This window comes from Lepus europaeus, chromosome 4, assembly GCF_033115175.1.
Source record: "Lepus europaeus isolate LE1 chromosome 4, mLepTim1.pri, whole genome shotgun sequence".
In the NCBI taxonomy this organism is placed as follows: domain Eukaryota; kingdom Metazoa; phylum Chordata; class Mammalia; order Lagomorpha; family Leporidae; genus Lepus; species Lepus europaeus.
In genome coordinates this window covers 146,678,426-146,703,880 of record NC_084830.1, presented here as the reverse complement: position 1 = coordinate 146,703,880, position 25,455 = coordinate 146,678,426, and the positions used below count along the sequence as shown (strand labels likewise).

Here is a 25,455-nt window from a genome sequence, read left to right as displayed (position 1 = left end):
CCGCGGGCGGCCGAGGGCGGCATGCGGGACTACGAGGAGGTGACCGCGTTCCTGGGCGAGTGGGGGCCCTTCCAGCGCCTCATCTTCTTCCTGCTCAGCGCCAGCATCATCCCAAACGGCTTCAATGGCCTCTCGTCCGTGTTCCTCATGGCGACCCCCGAGCACCGCTGCCGGGTGCCCGACTCGGCGAACCTGAGCAGCGCGTGGCGCAACCACAGTGTCCCGCTGCGGGTTCAGGACGGCCGCGAGGTGCCCCACAGCTGCCGGCGCTACCGGCTCGCCGCCATCTCCAACTTCTCGGCGCTGGGGCTGGAGCCCGGGCGCGACGTGGACCTGGAGCAGCTGGAGCAGGAGAGCTGCTTGGATGGCTGGGAGTACAACCAAGACGTGTACCTGTCCACCATCGTGACCGAGGTGGGTGCCGCGCCCGGCCGCCGGGGTCTGGGGCGCAGAGGCAGCTCTTCGGTCCTCAAATCCGCCGCCACCAGCCCAGGTGCAGTGTTGACTCGCTTCTCAACTTAGAATACCCTGGCGGCTCCGGAACGTGTTGCCCGGTGACATCCAGCCAGACCGTGCCCCTGCAATAGCAGGTGTTAGGCTGCCCCTCCCGCCCCTTCCTCACGGCCACCTTGGAGAGAGAGTCTAGAAGGGACGGCCTCTGGCTTGGGGGTGGGAGTGGTGAGTGGCAGAGCCGGAGCTTGGAACGTGGAGCTGGCACCATCTCTCCTCCGGCTTCCTGGCATGCGTTCCCACTAGGGAAATACTCCTGTGCTGAGCTTTGATAGTCAAGGGAAACATGTGTCCGAGACTGTCTATTCCCTCCCTGGGACAGCCCTGTGAGGAACTGTCCACCTCTTGCCCCGGGTCACTTGTCGAACTTTTTTTTTTTTTTTTTATTTGATAGGCAGAGTGGATAGTGAGAGAGAGAGAGAGACAGAGAGAAAGGTCTTCTTTTGCCATTGATTCACCCTCCAATGGCCACCACGGCCGGTGCGCTGCGGCAGGCGCATCATCATGCTGATCCGAAGCCAGGAGCCAGGTGCTTCTCCTGGTCTCCCATGCGGGTGCAGAGCCCAAGCACTTGGGCCATCCTCCACTGCCTTCCCAGGCCATAGCAGAGAGCTGGCCTGGAAGAGGGGCAACCGGGACAGAATCCGGCACCCCGACCGGCACTAGAACCCGGTGTGCCGGCACTGCAGGATTAGCCTATTGAGCCATGGCGCCGGCACTTTTGACAGCCTTGTATCTGAAGACACAGGGTGCCTTGTGAACGTTTTGTGGGATGTTCCCAGGTGAGCTGGGCAGCCACGCTGAGTTCAAGTGCACAAGCTTTGTTTTTGGAGGGTAGTGGAGGTCTTGGTCCCCAGCCCCTCAGATTTTCCTTTCCAGGGGTTATGTCTGTCCCCTGGTGCACCTGCTGTCCTTGGGGCTCAGTGCCTGACATGACATTAGTGGTGCAGGTGAGTGTCCTTTGTGTCTTGCTTAGGCATTGCCTGGAGGGTCAGCAGAGCTGAGGAAGCAGAGCAGTGGACAGAGCACCCCTTTGTAGGTACTGGGTCACCTGTGTGTCATGTTTAGGGATTCCCAAGTTAGGAAAGGTCTCCTAGAGGAGGTGTTGCCTGCCCAATGACTCTGGGATGGCCCAGATGCAATAGCACGAATCTGCGTGGCAGGGCAGAGTTCACAGGGAGGGGAGGCGGCAGGGTACCATGGGACCCAGTGTGGCATCAGACGGTAATGTTCCCTCCTGGAGCCTTACGGGGGCTCTGGGGCGCCAGGTATGTTCTTTCCAGGGAGTCTGAGCGCTGCCCTGGGAAGCTCAGACACGTGTTTGTGTAGAGAAATTTGATGTCCCCAGCACCTGTGCCTGCTTACTCCCCATATTTGTAGTAGGAGTGTGACCTGAACCCCACAGGGAGTGACATCATTGCAGTGTCCTCAGGCGTACTCAGGGACAAAAGGGCAGAGTGGAGGTAGCTGGCCATGATCTGGGACCCAAATCTCCAGAGAACGCATGGAGAATGGGAGCTTTCAGTGGGTTCGGGTCTTGGGTCCTAGCCTTCCAAGTGAGTTTGTTCCCTTCCTAGAAGCCAGGGAGAACTGGGGAGCAGAGCTTGTCCGACGGTCACAGGTAGGGGCCACCGAGGGACAGCCAGACTTCATGACACAGAAGTCCCTATGCATCTGCTAGTGACTGCTGGAGGAAGGGGGCAGGCGTGAAGCTGGAAGAGACCCGGGCTTCCCGGGTTTTCCCCGGACCCTTGAGGGTCCCCTGGCCTGTCCTTGTCATTGACTGCTGTCCTTCACTGACCACACCCTGCCCTCAGCTGAGAGAGGTGGCAGCCCCGAGGCGCTCCCACGGCCCGGCGGATCCGGTGCTGCCCCTGTTAGTCCGCTTTGTATTCTTTTGTTTAGACTATTCATTTCGCCGTCTCAGCAGTTTCGTCAAAGCTCTGTGCCCTTTCGCCTACTTCCAGGTTTTCCGTCTCTGCGGAGAGAAGGATTAATACACAGTCCTTTGTTTTGGGATCGGAATGCGTGAGTTCGGGCTGCTGTTCTCAGGTGAACAGTCGCTGTTGGGAGCTGCCGCAGCAACATTCTGAAAGGTTTCTTTCTTTTTTTTTTTTTTTCCTAAGGTTCACTTTCTTTCAGCCAGGCCCACTGACCACTGTAGCTTGTCCTGTGCCTGCCAGATGTCTCTAAGCCTGCCCTGTGTGCCAGATCCCACAGAGAGGTGTTTGCACAATGGGATTAGATTCTTGTTCATAGGTTTCGACAGAGACTAAAGCCTCAGGTCTGCAGTTTGTTTTTTTTCCTAATTCACATCAAGGTACATCCACTGGCAGTGAGCTGGGCAGTAGGTTTGGATCATTGCTGCTTGCTCAGCTCCTGACCCAGTGCTGGATGCAAGTACTCAGGAAGTTTATGATTGATTGGCTTAATGAATGATTTAAGGAATCTTCTCTAAAGTTGGAGAAAAACGGATAATTCATAGGAGGGAAACTTGGGGGGTAGTCAGAAAGGATCGACCGGAGTATTCTCAAGGAACTGAGATTCTCCACCCCGTGTCCCGGGGTGTGGTACTGTGGATTGGGAGCAAGGCATTGGACTTGGCAGGAAGAAGCGGGCAGTTTGTGAAGTGAATGGGGCTCAGGAATCGCCTGATGGTGCGCATGCTTCTAGGCCAGCCCCCACCTCGCCTCTTAGTCACCCCTGGGCTGTGGGGACTCACACAGTCTCCCTGGCAGTGCTTCTGGGCCCAGGACTGCCCCCTCCTCTGCACACCTGCGTGGTTTCTCAGATTGCCCGCGCACCCTGAAGCCCGTCCCAGCGTGCAGGCACAGAGATTCCTTTGGAACTTTTGTACCCTTCTGACTCCTGGGAGTTGTTAGGACCCTCCCCGCCTCCCCCCCCCCCCCCGCCCCCAAGCTGAGACCTGACCTCCGCATCGGCCTGTTCCCAGTTTGAATCCCTCTCTGGCTATCTGAGAACATCCTTGGCTCAGAGTTCTGACAGTTGCCACGAGGCAGGGGGGTCAGGGAGCAAGGAAAATAACTCATCCAGAGACAGAGATTCAGGGTTCATCTGCACTTTGGGTAGTGAAGCCCAAGGACCAAGCCCAAAGGATCCTGAAGGGAGGTGGTGAAGGTTGACAGCCCTTTCGTTTACCCACTTGCTCTCTCACTGTGTGGCCAAACAGCCCCTGAGCCTCTCCTCTCAATGGGGCACTGCCAGATGTAGAGGATGCATTAGCTGATAACCTCTTGACTTTGCCCTGACAGCCTTGAGGCAAGAATGGCAGCCGGAGGCAGGACGATTGTCCGGCACACAGCATGTTCGGTAACACGCAGTGCTTACCGGGCTGTTTGACCACTGGTGCGGTGAGGTCAGGTACACCTGGGAAGAGCTTCTGCCTCCTGGGCAAAGACCCTATCTTTTCACTTCCAGCCAGTTCTTAGGTCAGAATGTTCAGTCCCAGGGAGCTCTGTCGTCACAACTTCCCATTACTGAAAAGTAGCACCAGTCATGTGTAAGGTAGAAGAGACACGATTCTTTCTCAGAGACATGATTCTTTTTCAAAAGAGGTAACAGCTTTGTTGCAATGGAGAAGACACTTTTTTTTTTTTTTTTTTGACAGGCAGAGTGGACAGTGAGAGAGAGACAGAGAGAAAGGTCTTCCTTTGCCGTTGGTTCATCCTCCAATGGCCGCTGCGGCTGGCGCACCGCGCTGATCCGAAGCCAGGAGCCAGGTGCCTCCCCCTGGTCTCCCATGGGGTGCAGGGCCCAAGGACTTGGGCCATCCTCCACTGCACTCCCTGGCCACAGCAGAGAGCTGGCCTGGAAAGGGGGCAACCGGGACAGAATCCGGCGCCCCAACCGGGACTAGAACCCAGTGTGTCAACGCCGCTAGGCGGAGGATTAGCCTGTTGAGCCACGGTGCCGGCCTAGAAGACATTTTTAAAAACTGAAAATCTAAGGTGTGCAGTAGGAAAAGCTTGAGCACGTGTGCCTGTAGTCCTGTGAAACCATCACCACCCGAAAGGCATGTTTCTGACCAAGAAGCACAGCCAGTCTTGCTGCTTTGCCAGAGTTACTCCCAGCTGTTTTCAGTAGCGCCTGCTTTCCCAGATCATCCAGCCAAGGGGTAACCGTGCCAGACTTGTGGTTGAATCTTAAACCCACACATTCAAGTGGAGGCATGGATGAGCTGGGGAGCTGGGAGTTTAGTACCTTTCAGGGCACCAGTGCCTTCGGAAACACATGAAGCAGGGGTAGGGAGGTGGTACTTGGCTTGGATTCTGGGCTGCTCATCCAGTCCCCCAAATGAGGATTCAGGCAAAGTCCTGGAGCCCACTGCAGCCTGCCTAGTGGTTGTCGAGTGAGTGGATGGATTGGCTGGGTGGGACCCATTCCATGTCTGTTTTGGCAGTCTTTCACCTTTCCTGACCCCTGATCACAGGCCTTTGGCTGGCCGGAAAGAAGTATTAGGACATGTTTGCTTTTGGAGGGCCCGGTGCCAGACCCTGAGCATGGTCTGGGACTGACAGTGGTGGGTGGTGGGCACAGTTACTCTGGAGTTACACACCTGCCTGGACGAAGGACAGGCCAGACTGCCTGGGGAGGGTGGGGCTGAGGGACCCCGAGAGACGCCCTGGCATCACGCAGAGACGCACTCCACAGTCTTCCTGTCCCCTGCAGGGCAGCATCTGACCTGGTTTCAGGTAGCACCCAGCCTGGTCAGCTCAGGAGTCTGTTACTGGGAGACCTCACCTAGGAGCTGCAACCCTAGAGCTGGCCATGGCGCCTGTGTGTATTTCTGTGTCACTGAGCCTTGCCGGCCCCTGACTCAAGACAGACCAGTTGAGAAACAGTGATTGGCCCTTTATTTATTCGTTCTTGAGCTCCAGAGTGGCCCCTAGAGGTCAGCCGAGCATCCCGAGGCTGACACCCCATTGCTGATCAGCTCAGCTCTGCCCACTGCTCCCAGGCTTGGCTTTTTTCTGAGGCTGTGAGGTGGGAAGGCTGTGGCAGCCTGAGCTGTCAGGTTTTTGCACCAAGAGTCAGTGTCCTCCAGATGGAGGTAGAGGGGGAGATACTTCCAGTCCTGCCCTTGCCTTGGGGATTGCCACTGTGAGTGCTTCTAAGTGCGTGTGACCCTAAAGCAGGAAGCCAGCAGCACGCCCGTGTGAGCCACACTACCCACTGTGGGCGTTCTCTGTGTCCAACCTGCCGGCTACCTTCCAGCCCCTCTCAGAGGTGCCCAGAGGCTGCGAGCACACTGCCCAGCAGGGCAAAGAAGCAGATTCGTTTTTCCCCATCACTGGCCCAGAGGAGGGGCTTCGTTCTGGGCTCCGTTCATGACTCAGGAGCTGGCAGGCTCCATGCACAGCAGGCAGGGGTCTGCATTCCTGGAGGGCGGCTGCTCATGTACAGAGGTTGCTGGGGAGCTCCCTGTTCTGGGAAACATTTTTCTGGGAACCACTGAGGTTCCTGTTTTGGCTCCTTGTGTCCGAGACTCCAGCTGCTGGGCCCTGGACCCTTCCTCTGCCTGCAGGCTTCTGTTCCCATTTGTGGTGGCTACAGATGGAACCACACGCCTGCTCCTTACCCCACAATCCCTGTTTTACAAACGGGAATTAAGGCACAGTATGGTAGGGGAGCAGGGACTGGCTTGACTGAGGTTGGACACCCAGTTAGGAGTAGCTGGAAGTTCAAACTGAGTTTCCCGCCTGCTTGCGCAGGGCTCCGAGGTGCAGCTGGGCCTGGGATTAGCATGCAGCATCAGGATGCCAACTGTAAATGTCACAAAGAGGGCCCAGGCGTCACTGGCCCAGGGTAGGAACCTAAGCATAGCAGAAGGAACAGGTCCAGAGTGTGCACCCTGGGCCCACTGGCCTCAGTGACCCTTACAGCCCCAGAGCCCTGCTCTGGAAGCGCACCAGTGCACTGGTGCCAGTGGCCTGCAGCCCCCTGAGCAAGGGCCTCAGCCTGTGCCACATCTCTGGGCTCTGCACAGCATCTCAGGAGTGAACACGAAGGTCTTACCTTTACCTGGGTGGCCACGCGGGTGGAGTATACTCCCTGCCTCCTCAAAATGGAAGCAAGAGAGTGGGACCAAGGCTGCGACGTAGCATGGCGAGGGAGCCCACTCCCTGCCTTCCTGCCCAGGTGAGGCGTCCTCTGCCCGGTGTGCTTCACATACTCAGGGCATGCTGGGATGCAGGATATGCTGACCTCTTTTTCCAAGAAGCCTTAGACTGCTTTGAAAAGTGTTTGATCATTCCCTTTGCTCCTCTTTCAGTGGGACCTGGTGTGTGACGACGACTGGAAGGCCCCGCTCACCATCTCCTTGTTTTTCGTGGGTGTGCTGGTGGGCTCCTTCATCTCGGGGCAGCTCTCGGACAGGTAAGGTGTCTGTGCCCTGTAGCTTCAGGGGACCTGAGCACCAAGCCAGGAGCTTGGGCCTGGCCCTTGACTTGAGCCGCTGGTGTCGTCTCCGCCCAGGGTGTTGCCTTTCTAAAGCAGAGGAGGCTGTGTCTGCAGCGTATGTTACTGTGGATTTGTTTCTGAGAGGAAGAGCGTGGTGGGGGCAAGAGGCGTGGCGTCACCACACAGACCCCGGAGTCGGGTGAAAGCAGGCCTGAGGCAAGCAGCCTGCAGACTCCTTTATTTCAGTTGCTACAGCAGCTTATATAGCCAAGGCAGCCAATCCGGTCAAGGGGCGGTCTATGCCCTAACCAATCACAGCCTGTTGCCAGGCAGGCTCTGTTGCCAGGCAGTTTCTTAAACCATCCAATCACAACCTGTTGTCAGTCAGGCTCTGTTGTCATGTGGTTTCCGAAGCCATCCAGTCACGACCTGTTGTCATGCACGCTCTGTTGTCATGTGGTTTCCGAAACCATCCAATCACGACCTGTTGCCAGGCAGTTTCTGTTGCCAGTGGCCATCTTGGCATGACCTTATTCCACCACAAGCGTAGATCCTTTATCAGTGAAAAGAGCCTGCAGTGCCCTGTGCCCAATTCTTGCTAAGTAAAGAAACCCGAGCTCCCTAAGCCCAGAGTGTCCATGCTCTAGTTTAAAGATATATTTATTTATTTGAAAGGCAGAGTTATAGAGAGAGGAGGAGAGAGAGAGAGAGAAAGAGATCTCCCATCCACTGGCTCAATCTCTAAATGGCTGCAACGGCCAGGGCTGGGCCAGGCCAGAGCCAGGAGCCAGGATCTCCATCCGGGTCTCCCATGTGGGTACAGGGTCCCAAGGACTTGTGCCATCTTCTGCTGCTTTCCCAGGCATGTTAGCAGGGAGCTGGATTGGAAGTGGGGCAGCCAGGACTGGAACTGGCACCCATATGGGATGCCAGCACTGCAGACGGCAGCTTAACCTGCTATGCCACAGTGCCAGACCCTCAAATAAATAAATAAATACTTTTAAAAAATAAAAAAAGTTTTATTTATTTATCTGAGAGACAAGGTTGCATATAGAGAGAGGAAGAGACACAGAGAAAGAGAGAGGTCTTCCATCTGCTGGTTCATTCTACAAATGGCCACAGTGGCCAGAGCTGGGCTGATCTGAAGCCAGGAGTCAGAAGATTCTTCCGGGTCTCCTAGATGGGTACAGGGGCCCAAGCACTTGGGACATCTTGTACTGTTTTCGCAGGCCATAGCAGGGAGCTGGATGGAAAGTGGAGCAGCCAGGCTTAAACCAGCACCCATATGGGATGCTGGTGCCGCAGGTGGAGGCCTAACCTACTACACCACAGCTCTGGCCCCTAAGTAAATCTTTAAGAAAAATTTCTTACAATCACCAGTGAGTATTAAAGAGTTCAGTAGACTGACCACAGGTGGACAACTCTAGCTGAGCCGGAAATACTTGCCCTGTGAGGAAAAGTATTCACTTGCCCAGGTCTTTAATCTATTAAGATGCATCAATTGATCACTTACATTTAATAATCACATGGCAACTAATATGTGCCAAATACTGTTATGGTATTATAAAGTTTAAAAAACAAAACAGGGACAAGTGGTTGGCATAGCAGTTAAGATACCACTTTACACACCCCCGCATTTCATAGCAGAGTGCCTGGGTTCGAGTCCTGACTCCACTTCTAATCCAGCTTCCTGCTTATATACACCCTGGCAGCCAGAAAGTGATGGCTCAGATCCCTGTCACCCGCGTGGGAGACCTGGATTGAGTTCCCAGATCTTGACTTCAGCCTGATCCAGTCCTGCCTATTTGAGTCATTAGGGTAATGAACCAATGGATTTTTATTTTATTTTTATTTTATTTTTTTAAAGATTTTATTTATTTTGAAAGTTAGAGTTATAGACAGTGAGAAGGAGAGACAGAGAGAAAGGTCTTCCGTCCGCTGGTTCACTCTCCAGATTGCCGCAGCGGCTGGAGCTGCGCTGATCTGAAGCCAGGAGCCAGGAGCTTCCTCTGGGTCTCCCACACAGGTGCAGGGGCCCAAGGACTTGGGCCATCTTCTACGGCTTTCCCAGGCCACAGCAGAGAGCTGGATTGGAAGAAGAGCAGCTGGGACTAGAACTGGTGCCCATATGGGATGCTGGCGCTGCTGGACTGTGCCATGGCCCCGGCCCCGAACCAATGGATAGATCTCTTTCTGTGTGTGTGTGTGTGTGTGTGTGTGTGTGTGAAATAATAAAAATAAAAATTTGAGAAGAGTAGAATTTTTCTGGGGAGGGCATTTAGCACAGCGATCAAGACCCTGCTTAGAATGCCTGCATCCCCTGTTGGGCTGCCTCGTTTGTGTACTGTCTCTACTTCTGATCCAGCTTCCTGCTGATGTACACCCTGGAAGGCAGCAGGTGATGGCTGTAGTAGTTGGGCTCCTGCCACATACTTGGAAGATCTGCACTGTGTCCCCAGTCTCAGCTCTGTGGATGTTTGGAGAGTAAACCAATAGCTAGCAGATCTCTCAAAGATATCTCTCTCTCCCTCTCTTTCTCCCTTTAAAATAAATAATTTAAAACAAAAATAACTTACCTCTTATAATCCTATGAAGTAGGGGCTGTTGTTATTCCCATTTACAGATGGGGAGAGTGCAGCCCAGAGAGGTTAAATGAGGTGTCCAAGGTTACACACCTGGCACGTGGCAGAGTTAGAATTTGGACCCAGATGGCCTTGCTTCCCTGTTGGATGTGGACCACTGTGCTAGGTCCCTGCTCTCCTAGAACTTTCCCTTCCAGTGAAGGGCACGTGTGAAAGAACTGGTTGAGGACTGAGTGTTACCCTTGGCTATGCTAAGTGAGACAGAAGGAAGCTGCTAAGGGAGTGTGTAGCATGGGGTCCGGGCGCTTCCCCACCGGGGGAGCCTGAGCCTGGGATTGAACGGTGAATGGCCGTGCCCCGGTGAGGGGGTGGAGAGCAGAAGCAGTGTCTGGCAGGGAAAGCAGCGCTCTGAGGCCTGGCCTCAGGGAGTCCCAGGGACAGAAACTGTGCTTTGGGCGGGAGGTAGAGATGAAGGCAGTGAGGTGGGCAGAGGCCCAAGCAGCAGGGCAAACAGGGCTTGGCAGATCTGCGTTAGGAGTTTGGGCTTCCACCACAGAGCAGTGGGAAGCTATTGAGGATTTTTTAAAGCAGGAGTGAGTGTGACAGTCATCAGATTTGCATTTTTTTGAAAGGTCGGACAGCCTGGTGGAGAAGGGATTGTGGAGAGGCTGATGAAGAGGTTATCACAATGGTTCTTGCAAAAGATGGTGCTGGCCTGGCTCAGCACGAGAGTGTGCAGATGGAGAGAAGCAGTGGGAGGCGAAGTCAGCAGGACCCGCTGGTGGGTTGAGTGTGGCAATGAGGGGACAAAGATCTCTGGCCACATCAGCAGGTGAGGGTCGATCCTGTCCTCCGTGCTGGAGCACACTGGGAGAGAACCATGTCTGTAGATGTTGGGTTTACTTTGAATGCACTGAATCGGAGGTGACCATGAGAACCTTGAGTGGAGAAACTGAGTGTACAGTTGGAGGTAGGGATGTGGTGCTCTGTGAGAACTGAGGGTGGCGGGGGTGGGGTGGTGCCGCATATTTGAGAATCGTTACCCGATGGAAGCCACATCAAAGCCCCCAACGTGGATGGGGTGGCCTCTGGGGGGAGGTCAGGAGGTGGTCTTTTCTCACAGGGCAGATTGGCAGCTGGGGCCCCGAGGGATTGCACTGCTATGAAAAACGAGGCTTTCAGAGTGGAAGAAAGACAGCGTGGGCCTGCTTACCCCGCAGCACTGTGTTTAACCGAGGGAGGGGCTTAAGGTCCACACGGCCTGCTGCCAAGGACACAGTGGAGCCAGAGTTTATGGATATGTCGAGGCCTAATATGGTGTTTTTCAAACCTTTTTAAAATTTCTGGCAGCTTGGGCAGGCGTTGTGGAGCAGCAGGTTAATCCTGCTGCTTGGGACGCCGGCCCCCTTGTTGGAGTGCCAGTTGGAGGCCCAACCTCTCTTCCAAGTCAGCTTCCTGCTACTATGTTCTAGGAAGCAGCAGAATACAGCTCTGGTGCTTTGCCTCTGCCACCTGCAGGGGAGACATGGATTGAGTTCTCAGCCCCTGCCTCCAGCCTGGCCCGACCCTAGCTGTTGCAGGCATTTGGCAAGTGAACCAGCAGACAGAGCACTTCCTCTTGCTCGTTTGCTCTCGCTCTCTCTCTGTCACTCTGCCTTTTAATAGATGAAGATAAACATTTTTTAAAGTGTTGGCAACACAGCTTTGTTTCACAGTAGGATCATTCAAGTCGAGTAAGTGACAAAGCTGAGAGTACAGCCCTGCCTTCAGCTCCCAGCGCCACCCTTCAGGCTTGTGTGCCCTCCTGTGGAAGGCCCGGGGCTCTGCAGGGTGGCCAACTTTTGTCCTCACCATCTCTTAAGTAAGTCGTTGTAAAACCTAAGCCCAGTAAATGACCCAGGAGCAACAGATTCATGCCTTCAGCTTGTCGTGGAGGATAGCAGTAGGAACTTTTCTACATAGCACCAAGAACTCACCGTCTTCTGTATTATCCCAGCCTTCTGTTTGGCACTTCTGATCTGTGTGTGTGCATCGAGAGAGGCACAACTCTGGGAAGAAGCAGACTGCTGACATGTCCTGTGTGTGTGTGTGAGTGTGTGTGAGTGTGTGTGTGTGTGTGCTGTTTTGTTGACAGATCTTACAAGTGAGTGTTGCTGGCCCCAGTCAGGGGCTACCAGACAGTGGTGCTCTGTGCAGGCTCTCCACATCTTCCTCTTTGTCCCCTCCTGGGGAGTGGCGTCCTGGGGGAAGGGAAGGAGGGTAAAGGTTGTATCAGTTGTCCTTGTAGTTGTCCTTGTAGTTGGGACTGCTCCTTGGTTGGCATACGGAGCACTCTTGTCATAGAGCAGTGCAGGGGGAGTTGAAGTCTCCTTCCAGGCCAGGAGTTCTCTGCCTTGGCCCTCTTAGCAGTGTAAGCGGAAGTCACGTAGTTCTTTGTTGTGGAGATTACCCTGGGCCCACTAGATAGATGCCAGTAGCACCCTCTTTCTGACTTGTGACGACCAAAATTAAACAAACTGCCATTGCACTGAGGAGAAACATGAGCTCTCCCAGAGCTGCAAGGCCTGTGTGCTTTGCTCCTGCTGCCTTTGCCACCCTCTGCTGCACACCTACAGCCACAGGGCTGCACACCTGCAGATACACTGGCCCCCGCTGCAGCCACACTGGCCCCCCTGCAGCCACACTGGCCCCCCCACAGCCACACTGGCCCCCCTGCAGCCACACTGGCCCCCGCTGCAGCCACAGGCTGCATACCTGCAGCCAGCCACACTGGCCCTCACTGCAGCCACACTGGCCCCCGCTGCAGCCACAGGGCTGCACACCTGCAGATACACTGGCCCCCACTGCAGCCACACTGGCCCCGCTGCAGCCACACTGGCCCCCACTGCAGCACAGGGCTGCACACCTGCAGCCAGCCACACTGACCCCCACTGCAGTCACAGTGCCGTGTGCTCCACTGCAGTGAAAGTGCTCCCCTCCGTGGCTGGTGTTGTGGCATAGCAGGTAAAGCTGCCACCTGCAATGCTGGCATCCCATATGGGCGCTGGTTCAATTCTGGCTGCTCCACTTCCGATCCAGCTCTCTACTAATATGCCTGGGAAATCAGTGGAAAGTGGCCCAAGTGCTTAGGGCCATGCATCCATGTGAAAGACCTGGAAGAAGCTCCAGGCTCCTGGCTTCCATCTATCCCAGCCCTGGCCATTGCAGCCATTTGGGGAGTGAACCAGCAGATGGAAGATCTCTCTGTCTCTCCCTCTGTCTGTAACTCTGCCTTCAAATAAATAAATCTTAAAAAAAAAAAACAAAGGAGGTGTTTTCCCCTCCACCTCCCGTGGCCTCCTTGGCCGTGCAGGCTGCCTCAGGATGGCTGGTTCACATTATCTTGGCGCCCACGGCTTCCCTTCATAGCACCTCGCAGAAATGGGTGAAGCAAAGGTGTTATCCTAGGATTATTGGTGGTCCCCAGCCCGGCCATACTGTGACTGCTGTTGAAAGCTTGCCTTACAGCCATGACCCACGCAGCCACTGCCATTACCACAGCTTCTTAGGGCACCTTCATCAGGGAGACCTCCCCTGGGTGCCCGGTTCTCCTCCCCCGTGCTCAGTCCACGTGTCTTGGTTGTGTCTCTTGTGGAGCTGGGTGCCGCTCCTTCAGTGCGCTTGTCTCGATGTGCAGTCGTGTATCTGCCGTGTGGCTCTTCACGGGAAATTCGGTTGGTGCCTGCCCCGCCCACTGAACTGCAGGCTGCTTGAGGGCAGACAGCGTCCTGTTGGGTTTCGCAGTATCCCTAGTGCATGGCGTAACAGATGCCCGGTAAACTTTCTTTTTTTTCTTTTTTTTTTTTTAATTATTTATTTATTTGAAAGAGTTACACCGAGAGAGAAGGAGAGGCAGAGAGACAGGTCTTCCATCCGCTGGTTCACTCCCCAGTTGGCCGCAATGGCCAGAGCTGCACCAGTCCGAAGCCAGGAGCAAGGGGCTTCCTCCAAGTCTCCCACGTGGGTGCAGGGGCCCAAGGACTTGGGCCATCTTGTACTGCTTTCCTGGGCCATAGCAGAGAGCTGGATCAGAAGTGGAAGAGCCAGGACTCGAACCAGAGCCCATATGGGATGCCGGCACTGCAGACTGAGGCTTTATGCGCTACACCACAGCACTGGCCCCTGGTGAACTTTCACTGGATGAAGCTGGCTGTCCACAAGCCCTGGCCAGACTCAAGCTCAATCTACTTCCTGCTATTCCGGTTCCTCCCATTTCTCTTAAACACACATACACACACACACACACAGGAAACAAGCTCTCTCCCAAACCCATTTTTTTTTTTTTTTTATTAAAAATGAGCACAAACATAGACAACCACACAGAACAAATCTCTGGCTTATTGAATTGTTCTAAGAAGATGACCACATCCCCAGTCAGGTAGCCTGCTTGCTGTCCGAGCAGCCCCGTCCAAGTGCCTTTTCCAGCTACCACGCCCCTGCCCCCTGAGGAACCACTGGCCTCCCTCTTCTTTGTTGGTGTTTTCTAGTTTTGTCATCCACATGTGCATCTTTAGATGTAAATAACAGTCTTTCACGTTTAAAAGTCTGGGTATCTCCTGACTCCCAGCGTCTTCTTCCATCCCTTTTTCCGCCTCACAGTTTATCTGTGGACGAGCCGTGCCGTGCCATCTGCAGAATTTCCCCTTTCTCGTGTGTGTTGACTGTGCCCTCATGGTGCAGGCCAGTGGATTCCTCAGTCCTCTTGCAGATTGGATCCAGAGACTCAGATTCTGATTTCGGCCCTTGGGCAAGACTGCACGAGGCGCGCGGCCTGTGATTGTCTTCTTGTGATGTTAGCAGTCGTGGGTACGCAGTGCCTGTACCTGTTAACACATCAGGGCTGTAAAATGGAGGCACTCTGGTTTCACCACTGTTTTGTTTGCTAGTGGAAATGCCTCGGCCCTCATCTGTCTTTGGTTACAGTTTGTAGTTTGCAAAACGAAGTCAGGAGAAAGGCCTCCTTCCCTCTGTCACCAGTCTTCCTCCGTAATGAAGTGATCATCCCCCAGAGTTGAGCGATTCTCTGGTAAAATGCCACAAGGAGTGACAGTTGGGGACAGGGAACGTCCTTGGGAATCCTGTCCACCACCGCTCCCTGGATGGACGTGGGGAAAGCCCCTCCTGGCGGGACTGTCCTGCCGCCTGTGCCCTGCTGGTGCTCTGCCCCTCTCTTTCCTCCCAGGTTTGGTCGGAAGAACGTGCTGTTTGTCACCATGGGCATGCAGACGGGCTTCAGCTTTGTGCAGGTCTTCTCAAAGAACTTCGAGATGTTTGCCGTGCTGTTTGTCCTCGTAGGCATGGGCCAGATCTCCAACTACGTGGCAGCGTTTGTCCTGGGTATGGCATCAAGTCGGACCCGAGTACTAGGTCCTGTGTTCACCCTCATCCCACCCCTGCCCTTTTGGAGACAGCTGTGATAACCCTCAGAGGGATGTAGTTTCTAGCAGTGCTGGCCAGGGCCCTGTGTACCCAGTTCACAGGCCGGCAAACTGAGCCGACAAGTGGCCAGTACCACAAAAGCCTGACCTCTCGTTTCCAGTTCTCTTTTGGCCTCTGGGATGAGGCACCTTGGTCTTAGTAGTACTTGTTGGCCATTTTGCTAAGGCTCTCCAGAGACTGTCCATCTGAAAGAGCCTGCCCCTGCCCCGGCTGAGGTTCCTGGGGAAGGAGGGAGGCGTGGCATGAGACGGGAAGACTGACGGGCAGGCAGGCCAGCGAGATCCACCGCCCCTGCAGAGTACAAGGCCAGTGCCATCTGCAGATGACAGTAAGTGGGTATAAATAGCTTTCATCGCCCTCCAGGTCTGTCACTCAAGTGCGCAGACTCGCCAGCCCGTCCTGTCTGACCGCCCGCCAGGCTCGTTTGCAGGATATCAACCCCGGCTAATAAGGTCACTGGGCTCCTTGGGTTGTGTGCAAAGGATTATTGTGTCCTTTTGACGTTCTAGAAGATGGTTTTCCTTGAAGGGTAATGGTCAGCAGGTGTGGCCTAGGAATGCTTTCACCTTTTGTGTGAGGGTTAAAGGGGCCCTGACATGGCCTTAGAAGGTGTGTCCCCCGGGAGATGGACAGGCTGGGCTGCGTCCAGGATCCCACCCTCTCCCTCGGGCTCGGGAACTCAGAGACAGTTCTGGCCGCCTTGTCTGTGTGTTGAAAATAACACCATAACTGATTCATGAGGAAGTAACCCAAGTCGGAACGCTCACCAGATCCCTCCCCTGTGTCGAACAGGAACCGAAATTCTCAGCAAGTCGATCCGGATTGTGTTCTCCACGCTGGGCGTGTGCATATTCTACGCCGTGGGCTACATGGTGCTGCCGCTCTTCGCCTACTTCATCAGAGACTGGCGGATGCTGCTGCTGGCGCTGACGGTGCCCGGGGTGCTGTGTGCGGCCCTGTGGTGGTGAGCCTGGCCCTGTGCCCAGCCTGTCCTCCGGCCACGCGGCTGCCCTCTGGCCTTCACTAGAGGGCAGCAGCAGCCCACAGATGCCTGCCTGGGCTCCCAGACAGGAAGTGCAGATCATCCATGGGTTGTTTCCCCGCGTTTCCTGCACCCTCAGGGGAGGCAAAACAGAGCAGCATCCCAGGCCACCGGCAGACTGTGCTCAGCCTGTGCCGCGCTGATGGAAGTGCGGGGAGTGGAGGAAATCACTGGGAGAAGCTGGGTCCAGCATGGCCTCTAGGAAGTTGTCAGGCCCAGCCCCAGACAGCCCAGGCCCTGGCTCTGGCTGTGGCTGCCGAGGCCTCACGCCGCACACACGGGGAGAAGAGGTAGAGCAGCGAAAATGAGGCTCCTCACGGAGGCTGCACAGAGGCCACCCAGCCCCACCTGTGTCCCTGAGACGGAGGGGTCGGGCAGTGGGAAGAGGCCACGTGGAGGGGGACATAGTAGGGGAGCCAAGGGGGAGGCGCCTGTTGCTGGCAGTGGGGCAGGGGATCGGTGGCCCGCATGGAGCAGACAGCATTTCAGGGCTCTGTAGGGGAGGAAAGAGTACATCGTGCAGCCTGGGCACGGTGAATAGCAGATACCCGCAGAAGCCTCATAGACACGCTAGTGTCAGTGGGGACTGTGGCAAGTCTGGCGCGTCAGTCAGGGTGGGGTAGGGAGAGAGTAGAGGTGAAAAGGTCAATGCAGAAGCTCCTGAGGGTGCCAGGGCTGGTGCAGGGGTTGTAGCAGGGTCTGGGCCAGCTGGGACATCGGCAGTGACGGGCTTCAGGAGCCATCTTGCCTGTCTCCTTAGACCCCAGCAGGGGGCGCCACCACTCCTCGGAAGCGGGCTGGCCAGCCCCTGCAGGGATCTCCTCTGGGTGTGCGCCTCAGTGTCCTCAGTAGCTCACACCTCAGGTGGTCACCGAGCATGGGCCGTCCCTTTGCTCCTGGCCCATACCCACCATAGCTTCCAGCGAGCTTCTGAAAGCTCACTGCGTACACGCCTGGCCTGTCGGTCAGCCGTCCGCAGGGAGGCCTCCCTGAGGGAGCTCCTTGCACCTGCAGGTTCATCCCAGAGTCGCCCCGATGGCTCATCTCCCAGGGACGCTTTGAAGAGGCGGAGGTCATCATCCGCAGGGCCGCCAAGATCAACGGCATTGCCGCACCTGCCACCATCTTTGACCCAAGCGAGGTGAGCACCACGTGGGAGGAGCCCATGGAGGACCACAGTGGGTACCCAGCCCCAAGGGCCCCTGCTCACAGGAGCGCCCCCTCCGTGCTGGGCCCCTGCCTGGCTCTGTTCACCTTCCCCACAGACTGTAGGCTCTCCTGCTTCTGCTTGCTGCTTTCTAGGCAGCTGTGTATCTTAACCATCCCCTTCGATGATAATAGATGATAATAGATGCCCTTTATGAATGACAAAAGTCAGCATTTGGGGAAATCACAGTTGCTTGTGCCTCGGGCAGTTTGTTAACCGAAGAAGAAACTCAGTCTGAGGCCTGCAACTGCGCAGATTCGTAGTTAGAGACACACAGCCTCCTGCTGCCCTCCGACTGTCAGTCAGTGCCCACCCTCTGGGAGCTGGGGCCCAGTCGGCCCCGCACGCCCTGTTCTCACACACTGAGAGAAGGGGCTTGGCTCCACCCGGGTCCTGGCCTGGCTTCCCTGTCCTGTTCCCCCTCTGCCTCCCCTCTCTGCAGCAGGCAGCTCTCCTCAGTCTCTCGCTCCAAAGCAGAGGCTGCAAGCTGGAAGTGCTGGCCGGCGACAGCAGCCCGGCTGATACGTGTGCAGCAGGCACGCTACTGGCACTCAGGCCTCGAGATGCAAACTGGGCAAGGGGGAGCCATTTCTTGGAGACAGCAGAGTGGCCAATGGTCTCCAGCAGCCCTGCTGGCATCCGGGCTAAGTGGTAGCCCAACAGCAGCTCCCACTTAGCACCTACTGTTGAGGCTCCGGGGCACAAAGGTCAGGACAGGAGTGTGGCCGAGAGGGCTTCTGAGAGAGGGTCACTCTGGGTGAACGCATGGCCCCCCTGGCATCTTTGAGGAAATGAGGCAATTTCAAGGGATCCTGAAGTCAAAAGCTGACCCTTGGTTGAACTGCTAACTCAGGAAAACAAGCCCTGGAGCCGGGTTTGCTTAAAAAAGCGACATCAGTGTGTGTTTAGACGTGTGCTTTATTAATGGCTGTGGCTGTGCTGAATTTCATAGGAAGTTACTCTGGGTGAAGCTCAGGTCAATTTTCCTGTTTTTCTGTTTGATTTTTTTTCTCCCCCTTGGAAGTAGACCAGTAACTACATGGTCTGAGGACTCAGAACACTAATTCTTTTAAAATGTCAGATCAATAGACTACACAGCCAGTTTCTCTCTCTGACCCAGAGGGCAAGGAGCCAGCCTTGGGGAGGAATGTTTGGAGGCCTGTCTGGAATGCGGCCAGTGAGCCGAGGTCGGGGATGTGCGGCCAGGGAGCTGTGAGCTTGGGTCTCGGCCCTGCCACTGCCCGGAGGGAGTGGCCACTCCCCGTCCTTATTCATTCTGGTGCTTTATCAGCAAGGCCAGGAGAGCCTTCGGCAGCCCAAAACAGTCAGTGCATCCACGGGTCTTTTCCCGGGAGAAAGGTCCAACACTGGCCGGCACTGAGCCCTGGGGAGCCCAGAGCACAGGGTTTCGGGCACATGGCTGTGTGCTGTCTCCAGCCTGCCCTTCCTCCCTCACCCTTAATTGTGTCCTTCCTGCAGTTACAAGACCTAAACTCCAAGAAGCAGCAGTCTCACCGCATCCTGGATCTGGTCCGAACCCGGAATATCCGAATAGTCACCATCATGTCCGTGATCCTGTGGTGCGTGAGTGACAGCTGACCGAGGGCCCCCCACCCCGGCATGACTTTCTGGGCGTGGCCGTCACGCCTCTCATTGCAGATGAGCCTCAAAGCAGCGTTGAGAGCCTGTGTGTCATCAGAGAGCCAAAGGGACACGTGAGCCTGCCTCAGGGGTCACGGTGCTGCGCGCTTGGGAAGGGAGAAGGACGATGGCTGTGGAGTCTTGGGACTTACGGGACCTTCCGAGGTCTCTCTGGGGCCTCAGCTGGATCCTTGCTCACTGTGGGTCCTGGCTTAGTTTTTGCTGCCCCCTGCCTCTCCTACCCACCCACCTGAGAGGACAGGTGAGGCCCTGTCCTGAGGCTGCCGATACCTGGTAGACCTGTACCGTGGAAGGTGCTCCTCGTGGAGTGTTCAGAGACACCCTGGTGAGGGCCCTGGCTGGACGTCCCTGCCAGCCTCTTCCTGATGCGGTGTTGCACAGTGTCAGCAGGGGGTCTGTGAGTCACTCAGGAGAGGGAACACTTCCGAGTGCCTGGTAGCTTTCGCTTGGTGGCTAGACCCCTGGGATTGCCAGTGACTACCTGAGCCCACCAGCTGTGTGGTGGTAGGATGGGCGAGAAGGGCGGCCTCCATTGCAGAATCTTGGTTAGCAGAATACCAGCTATGGGTCATCCGGCCTTGTTGTTCCCTGGGTGGTGCTCCAAGTCACCCGTTCCCAGGAAATGGGGCAGGGAACCTCGGGGCAGGGCACCACTCCCTGAGTCTGCCTGCAGCCTGCCAGCCTGCAGTGAGTCACCCCTCTGGTTCCCCCAGGCTCTCCTCCCTGCTCTGGGTGTCCTGGGGATATGTCCACATCCTCTTGCCCTTCCTTGTACCGGCTGTGCTTTCCACCTGGGAAGGGGTCAGAAGATGTCTGACTCTTCAAGTCACAACAGTTGTGAGTGTCACACAGAGAGAGATGCCTCCTGGGCACAGGGCCTGGGCAGGGCAGTGCAGCCGCACCATGAGACGCTCCCACTCTTCTCCGTGAGTGCAGTGGGGTTGGTGGCAGCCACCTCGGACCATCTGCTTCCTGGCTGCTAGTCTGCGGGGTCTGGCTTCAGGTGTTTGAGCTCATGTCCTGCCTCATTTTGTCTTAGCCCCTCAGTCCTGCCCCAGACATCTGCCTCTTGACCCACTCCCTGGCTCCTTCTGCAGCTGCCGGACTTGGGGAAGTGCAGAGAAGAGAGAAGTCAATGCTTCCACTTAGGACTTTGCAAGCGGGCAGACAGGTTGGGGGTTTGTACTTTGCCTGTGATGTGCTTTGACAGCACTGGCATGGAAGCCACGATGCTGGGGCACCCGGGCTGGAGGCAGTTCCTCTCCTATCCGGGGAATAAGATGCAGGATTAAATCTGCCACCTTCCTGTTCTCTACTTAACCAAGACTTGGGGATTTACTGAGACGACTGCGTGTTCACAGTTGTGCTGCTGCTGGGAGAGATGTGCATAGCGCGTCTCCAGCTGCCCTGTGCCCTCTGTTCCAGGATGACCATCTCCGTGGGCTATTTCGGGCTTTCCTTGGATACTCCTAACTTGCATGGGGACATCTACGTGAACTGCTTCCTTTCGGCGGTGGTGGAGGTCCCAGCGTACACGTTGGCCTGGCTGTTGCTGCGGTATCTGCCCCGGCGCTATTCCATGGCCACTGCCCTCTTCCTGGGCGGTGGTGTGCTTCTCTTCGTGCAGCTGGTGCCCCCAGGTAGGGACCACGGGCACCTGCGGGCTCAGATTTGCTTTGAGTTACACACTCTCTGCCAGGCTGCCTTCCTCACTTAAAGAACCAGACCAAGCCTGTCTCAGCTCCCCTGCATGGATGCATTCTTGACCTGACACTCAAGAAAATGGCTCCTGAGGCCAGAACACCCTCTCTGTCTTGGGCTCTGGGGCCGTGGGCCAGAGGACACACTGGGGCTGTTGGTCAGTTCTACTCCAAGCCCACGTTATATGCGTTCACATTTGTTTTCCTCTCCAGAATGAGGGTGGAGAAGGAGAGCAGCCCCATTGCTTTCTTGCTGGCTCTGTCTTTCTGTATTCAACACGTAGCTGTGGAGTGGCTGCACAGGCCTGGTGCTGACGGGGTAGAAGTAAAGAGGTCAGGCCAGCCCCGGGCTCAGCGGGCTCCCACCCTACCCAAGAAGACAGACCACAAACAATGGCACTGCTTGTTGCTCAGATTACGTAGCTTTCCATGGATGGAAATAAGAGGCAGCGGGGAGCTGGCTCACATGGAGCGGTGATGGGCAGAGCCCTGTGCACCGGAGGTTGAGCAGAAGCACACGTCAGGTGCTGCGGAAGCCAGGCCCGTGTCGGGGAAAACATTTCAGGAAGCAGCAGCAACAGAGTGAGCGTCCTGAGCAGAGAGGACCCAGAGAGGAGAAGAGGGAGCTGGGAAGAGAAGGAGCAGGGGGCCAGGTCACGGGAAGGGTGCCCTGGGCTGTGGGCAGAACTTGATTTCTGAAATTGTCTTCTTGTCTGCAGGTGGGTGGGAGGTAGCCCTTTCCGACAGCTTCTAGAACAGTTGATGGGCCCTCATCTGGCCTCTGTGCATGGAGTCTTCTGCGCACCCCTGGGGTTATGACAGTCACTGGTGGTCACTTTGCTCCCAGAGGCTGGGAGCATTCTGCATGGGGACAGCCCCAGTGTGACAAACCTGAAGGAGCTCAGGGTAGGTGTGGACAGTCTCACATGGGCTCATCAGCACCCCAGGTCACTTGGCCTCCTCTTGCTGGACCACCCCAGGGTTCCTACAGCCTGTGCACTTTCTGAGGTCTGAGCAAAATGAAAGTGTGAATTAGACCCGAAGTCCCCGCTCACCTCACAGTCGCTCGGTAATTCTGTAGTGGCTCCAATAGGAAGTTGTGCGGTGGCAGCCAGCATGCTGGCAGACTAGTCTTTGGTGACTTACAGGTGGGAAAGCAGGTTTGGTGAGGGCGCTGTCCTGGTGGTCTGTGGGACAAGGAGATGCATGCGCTTGCCCAGCTGCGGGGTCCCAGCTCGGAGGGAAATCTTGACTATAGCCCCTTATTCCATAATAGGAAGTTAGAAGACAAAATCTGAGAGGAAGGTGTGTCTGAGGCAGAAAAGAAACAGAACTCTCACAGCAGTGTCCCTGGGCTCGGTGCCCACTCCTGCCTTCTCCCCTTTGCCCCTGCAGACTTGTATTATTTGGCTACCACCCTGGTGATGATAGGCAAGTTTGGAGTCACTGCTGCCTTTGCCATGGTCTACGTGTACACAGCTGAACTGTACCCCACAGTGGTCAGAAACATGGGCGTGGGAGTCAGCTCCATGGCATCCCGCCTCGGCAGCATCCTGTCACCCTACTTCGTGTACCTTGGTAAGTCCCAGGGTCCCCGGGCACACTGCGACGATGGCACAAAAGCACCAGCTGGCTTTAGTTGCGGGGAGGAACTCCCACCCAAACTATGGACTGGCTGGAAGTGGCTGACAGCTTGGACGATTTAGTGTTTTCGCCTCTGCAAGCCTTCTGTCAAAGACGACTACTTCAGGAACCACTGCACTTGCTTGAAGAAGTTTCTTCTTGAACGTGGCATTTTTTTAAAAAATTAAAAAATATGTTTATTTGAGAGACAGTGCAAAACAGAGAGAGTTTGCAGCTTCTGGTTCACTCCCCACATGCCCACAACCAGGGCTGTGCAGGAGCCAAAGCTGGGAACACAGTCCAGGTCTCTCACATGAGTGGCAGGAACCCAATCACCTGAGCCGTCACCGCTGCCTGCCAGCGTCCATATTAGCAGGAAGGTGGAGTCAGGAGACAGAGCCAGGTACTAAACCCGGACACCCCAATGTGGAACGCAGGCAACCTAACCAGCATCTTAATCGCCAGGCTAAATGCCCACCTGCTGGGATTAGCATTTAAAAGGAGCATGAAGAGAAGTATGTCCACTCACAAGGCCTGATGAATTCAAAATTGTTGCAACTTGCAGCACTTCACAGAGTGGCTTTATGCTGTGTCCAGATCCCCTGTGCTGTTTCATATAGCAGGGCACCAGTTTTCCTTCCTCGAAATCAAATCCTCATGGCAGCTGCAGTTCCCTGCACATGCCCAGCCAGTGCCTCTCTGGGGAGGGGTGACACCTACCCTGACAGTACCCAGTGAGCAGACTACATGGCCTAGCAAGCAGCAGTACCCTCTTGCCTAGCCTGAAGGTCCACCAGTTGGGGCTTGCGACACACCTACAGAGCTGGAAGAGTTGGTGTGCCTGTGCCTGGACAAGCACCTCAAGTTCTTTGGAAACCTGATAAATAGGAATAATCGTGCTCGGCTCCTCCCTCCCCCCCACCACAAGACCAGATTGCAATTGCAATTCTGCAGCTGACATCGAGGCAGGTGATCCCCTTTAGAGCATCCTGGGATATAAAGGGACGAGAGGGAGACCAAGCCTCAGTGCAGCCCTGGGCGTGGGCCTCTGCTTTGCCACAGGTGCCTATGACCGCTTCCTGCCCTACATTCTCATGGGAAGTCTGACGATCCTGACCGCCATCCTCACCCTCTTCCTCCCAGAGAGCTTCGGTGCTCCCCTGCCAGACACCATTGACCAGATGCTAAGAGTCAAAGGGTAAGGAAGCTTCCTTCTTCCCAGTGCTGATCCAGGGGGTCCGAGACAGGGCCTGGCCAGGCCTTCGGAGGCCCTCCCACTAGAATCCCTGCCATCTCTGGACTAGCGGAGCCATTGGAGGTTATAAAGGCAGCGTGCATGCAGTCTGTCCTCTCTGGTCTGATCCTGCGTGGACATTGCCATGACATACCCATGGCGACAGTGGCCCTGGGTGGTGCAGCAGCTCGCAGAGCCTTCTGGGATCTGCTCTCTGGTTCCTGGCACGTTTGCTTTGAGACTGGTAGCCATCTGTCCAGGACTTGTTTCTGATGTTTGTTTTGCTTGTCTTTATAGTATAAAATACAGGCAAACCCCAAGCCACACGAGGATATTGAAAGACGGCGAAGAAAGCCCCTCAGTCCTTAAAAGCACAGGTTTTTAGCAGCCTGCTGCGTCCTGTCAGAAGTGGCTATGCAGACTCTGGGTCCTTCAGGGACACAGGTCTTTGCCATTGATTCTCTTGGCCTATGTCTGACTGGCTCGTGGACAGACACCCAGGCCCAGGGTGCGTACGGGCCTGGATGGCCACCGTGGCCACCTGCAGACATCCCAGCTATCCACAATGCACTGGGCTCTTCCCAAGAAGGTTACGATGTGCTGGAACCAGTGGAATCTGCAAGAATGTGAACATTTCGCATTTACGCCTGCGTGAAGAGTCCCCCCAGGGGAAGTGGAGATCTGTGGTCTCCCCACTTCCCTCTGATGATGAACTTTAGAGGAAAAGAAAGAATTTCACAGGGAGTTTGATTTCGCACCTTGCCTCAGTTACAAAGGACATTAATGGGGCTTGGTGCTTCCCCAGGGCAGAAGAGCACAGGCCCCAGGAAACACACAGGTAGCGAAGGTGCAAGGCACTGAACAGAGGTGGGACCCAGCCTGGTGCGAGGATTCAGGAGCTCCTGGACCGCAGTGGTAGGAATGCGACTGCTGGGCAGACTTGTTTACATCTCTTCAAAGCTCTGGGCTTGCCCAGGCCCATCCGGAACGCATTGTCGGATCTGTGTAAATCAGACCTCTTGCAACCTGCACTGTGAAGGCAGTATGTCGGTGGAAAAGGCAAGCAGCCTTGTCTCCTCCCTCAACAGTCATGTGGGTTTTGTTGCTTGTTTGTTCATTTGCTGTGTCTCCTTCTGCTTAAGTTATTTGCCCTTCAGCATAGACTTGGGGAAGGCTGGTTCCTTAGCCTCCTGGTTTGTGCCTCTTTTAACCCAGAATCAGGCTGACACTGGCCTGCCGTTGCCACTGTGCAAGGCCTTACCTGCCTGCCTTGGCCACGAGCACTTCTCTGAGTGCCCAAAATGATGTCATCTCGTGTGTTCCTTTTGTGACGCCGTAATCATGGGGAAAATACAGAAAAGAAACCAAAATCGTGTTCACAGTCCTGTGGAGTTGCTTGCTCGGTTTTATGCAGCATAATTGGAAGCCACTTTATGCTCAGTGTGATCGTCCACTGATTCTGTCACAATGGTACTTATAAAGCACAGGCGTCGCCTGGTTCAAATAACCTATCTTTGTGAAAGCTACTGAAGTGCCTTGGGAAATGTGGAAGTTTTAATAAATAAATACAATGATTTTTTTAAATAATAGCAGCTGCCTGCCATCTTCATTTCCAGAATTTGGGGAGCCCCGCTACACCATCAGCTGACCTTTCTGTCCGTCAGTTTGGGCTGATCCTAGAAGTAGTTTGGAAGTGGTCTCTAGAGTTGAGAGGAATCCCTGTGTGCTAGAAACCTTCAACCTACTGACTATGGACTGCGCCAGCCTCCTCCTCCAAGTGTCTTAGCCTGGGCTCCCTGAAAGAGCCTAAGACCATCACTTCTGTTAAATAGGAGTCAAGGATAGGAGGAGAAGGGCAGGGATGGAGGGAGAGCCATTGCAAGGATGCATGATCAGGGAGGCCAGCACCCAGGGCAGGGGTGTCCAACCAGCCAGTAACCTGTGCATTGCATCTTGGAACCATTTGCACCAAGGATGAAAGGGGGAAGTATTTACTT

The 25,455-nt window shown here is 55.3% G+C and overlaps 1 protein-coding gene across 1 annotated transcript; it reads left to right on the top strand.

Moving 5' to 3' along the window:
- On the top strand, window positions 1-25,019 carry SLC22A5 (solute carrier family 22 member 5). Its single transcript, XM_062189201.1, has 10 exons — window positions 1-414; window positions 6,803-6,906; window positions 14,734-14,888; window positions 15,783-15,954; window positions 17,047-17,173; window positions 18,719-18,819; window positions 20,327-20,541; window positions 21,997-22,179; window positions 23,287-23,422; window positions 23,756-25,019. Exons 1-10 carry the CDS (start codon window positions 22-24, stop codon window positions 23,841-23,843), a joined length of 1,674 nt encoding a protein of 557 aa, XP_062045185.1. The 5' UTR covers window positions 1-21; the 3' UTR covers window positions 23,844-25,019.
- The last annotated feature ends 436 nt before the right edge of the window (window positions 25,020-25,455 follow it).

Bases quoted from the DNA above. Each gene is read 5' to 3' on its own strand.
- SLC22A5 (XM_062189201.1), top strand. From the start codon at position 22: ATGCGGGACTACGAGGAGGTGACCGCGTTCCTGGGCGAGTGGGGGCCC. The intron at 15,955-17,046 runs GTGAGCCTGGCC...TTGCACCTGCAG, and splicing joins CTGTGTGCGGCCCTGTGGTG to GTTCATCCCAGAGTCGCCCC. The intron at 23,423-23,755 runs GTAAGGAAGCTT...TTGTCTTTATAG, and splicing joins CAGATGCTAAGAGTCAAAGG to TATAAAATACAGGCAAACCC.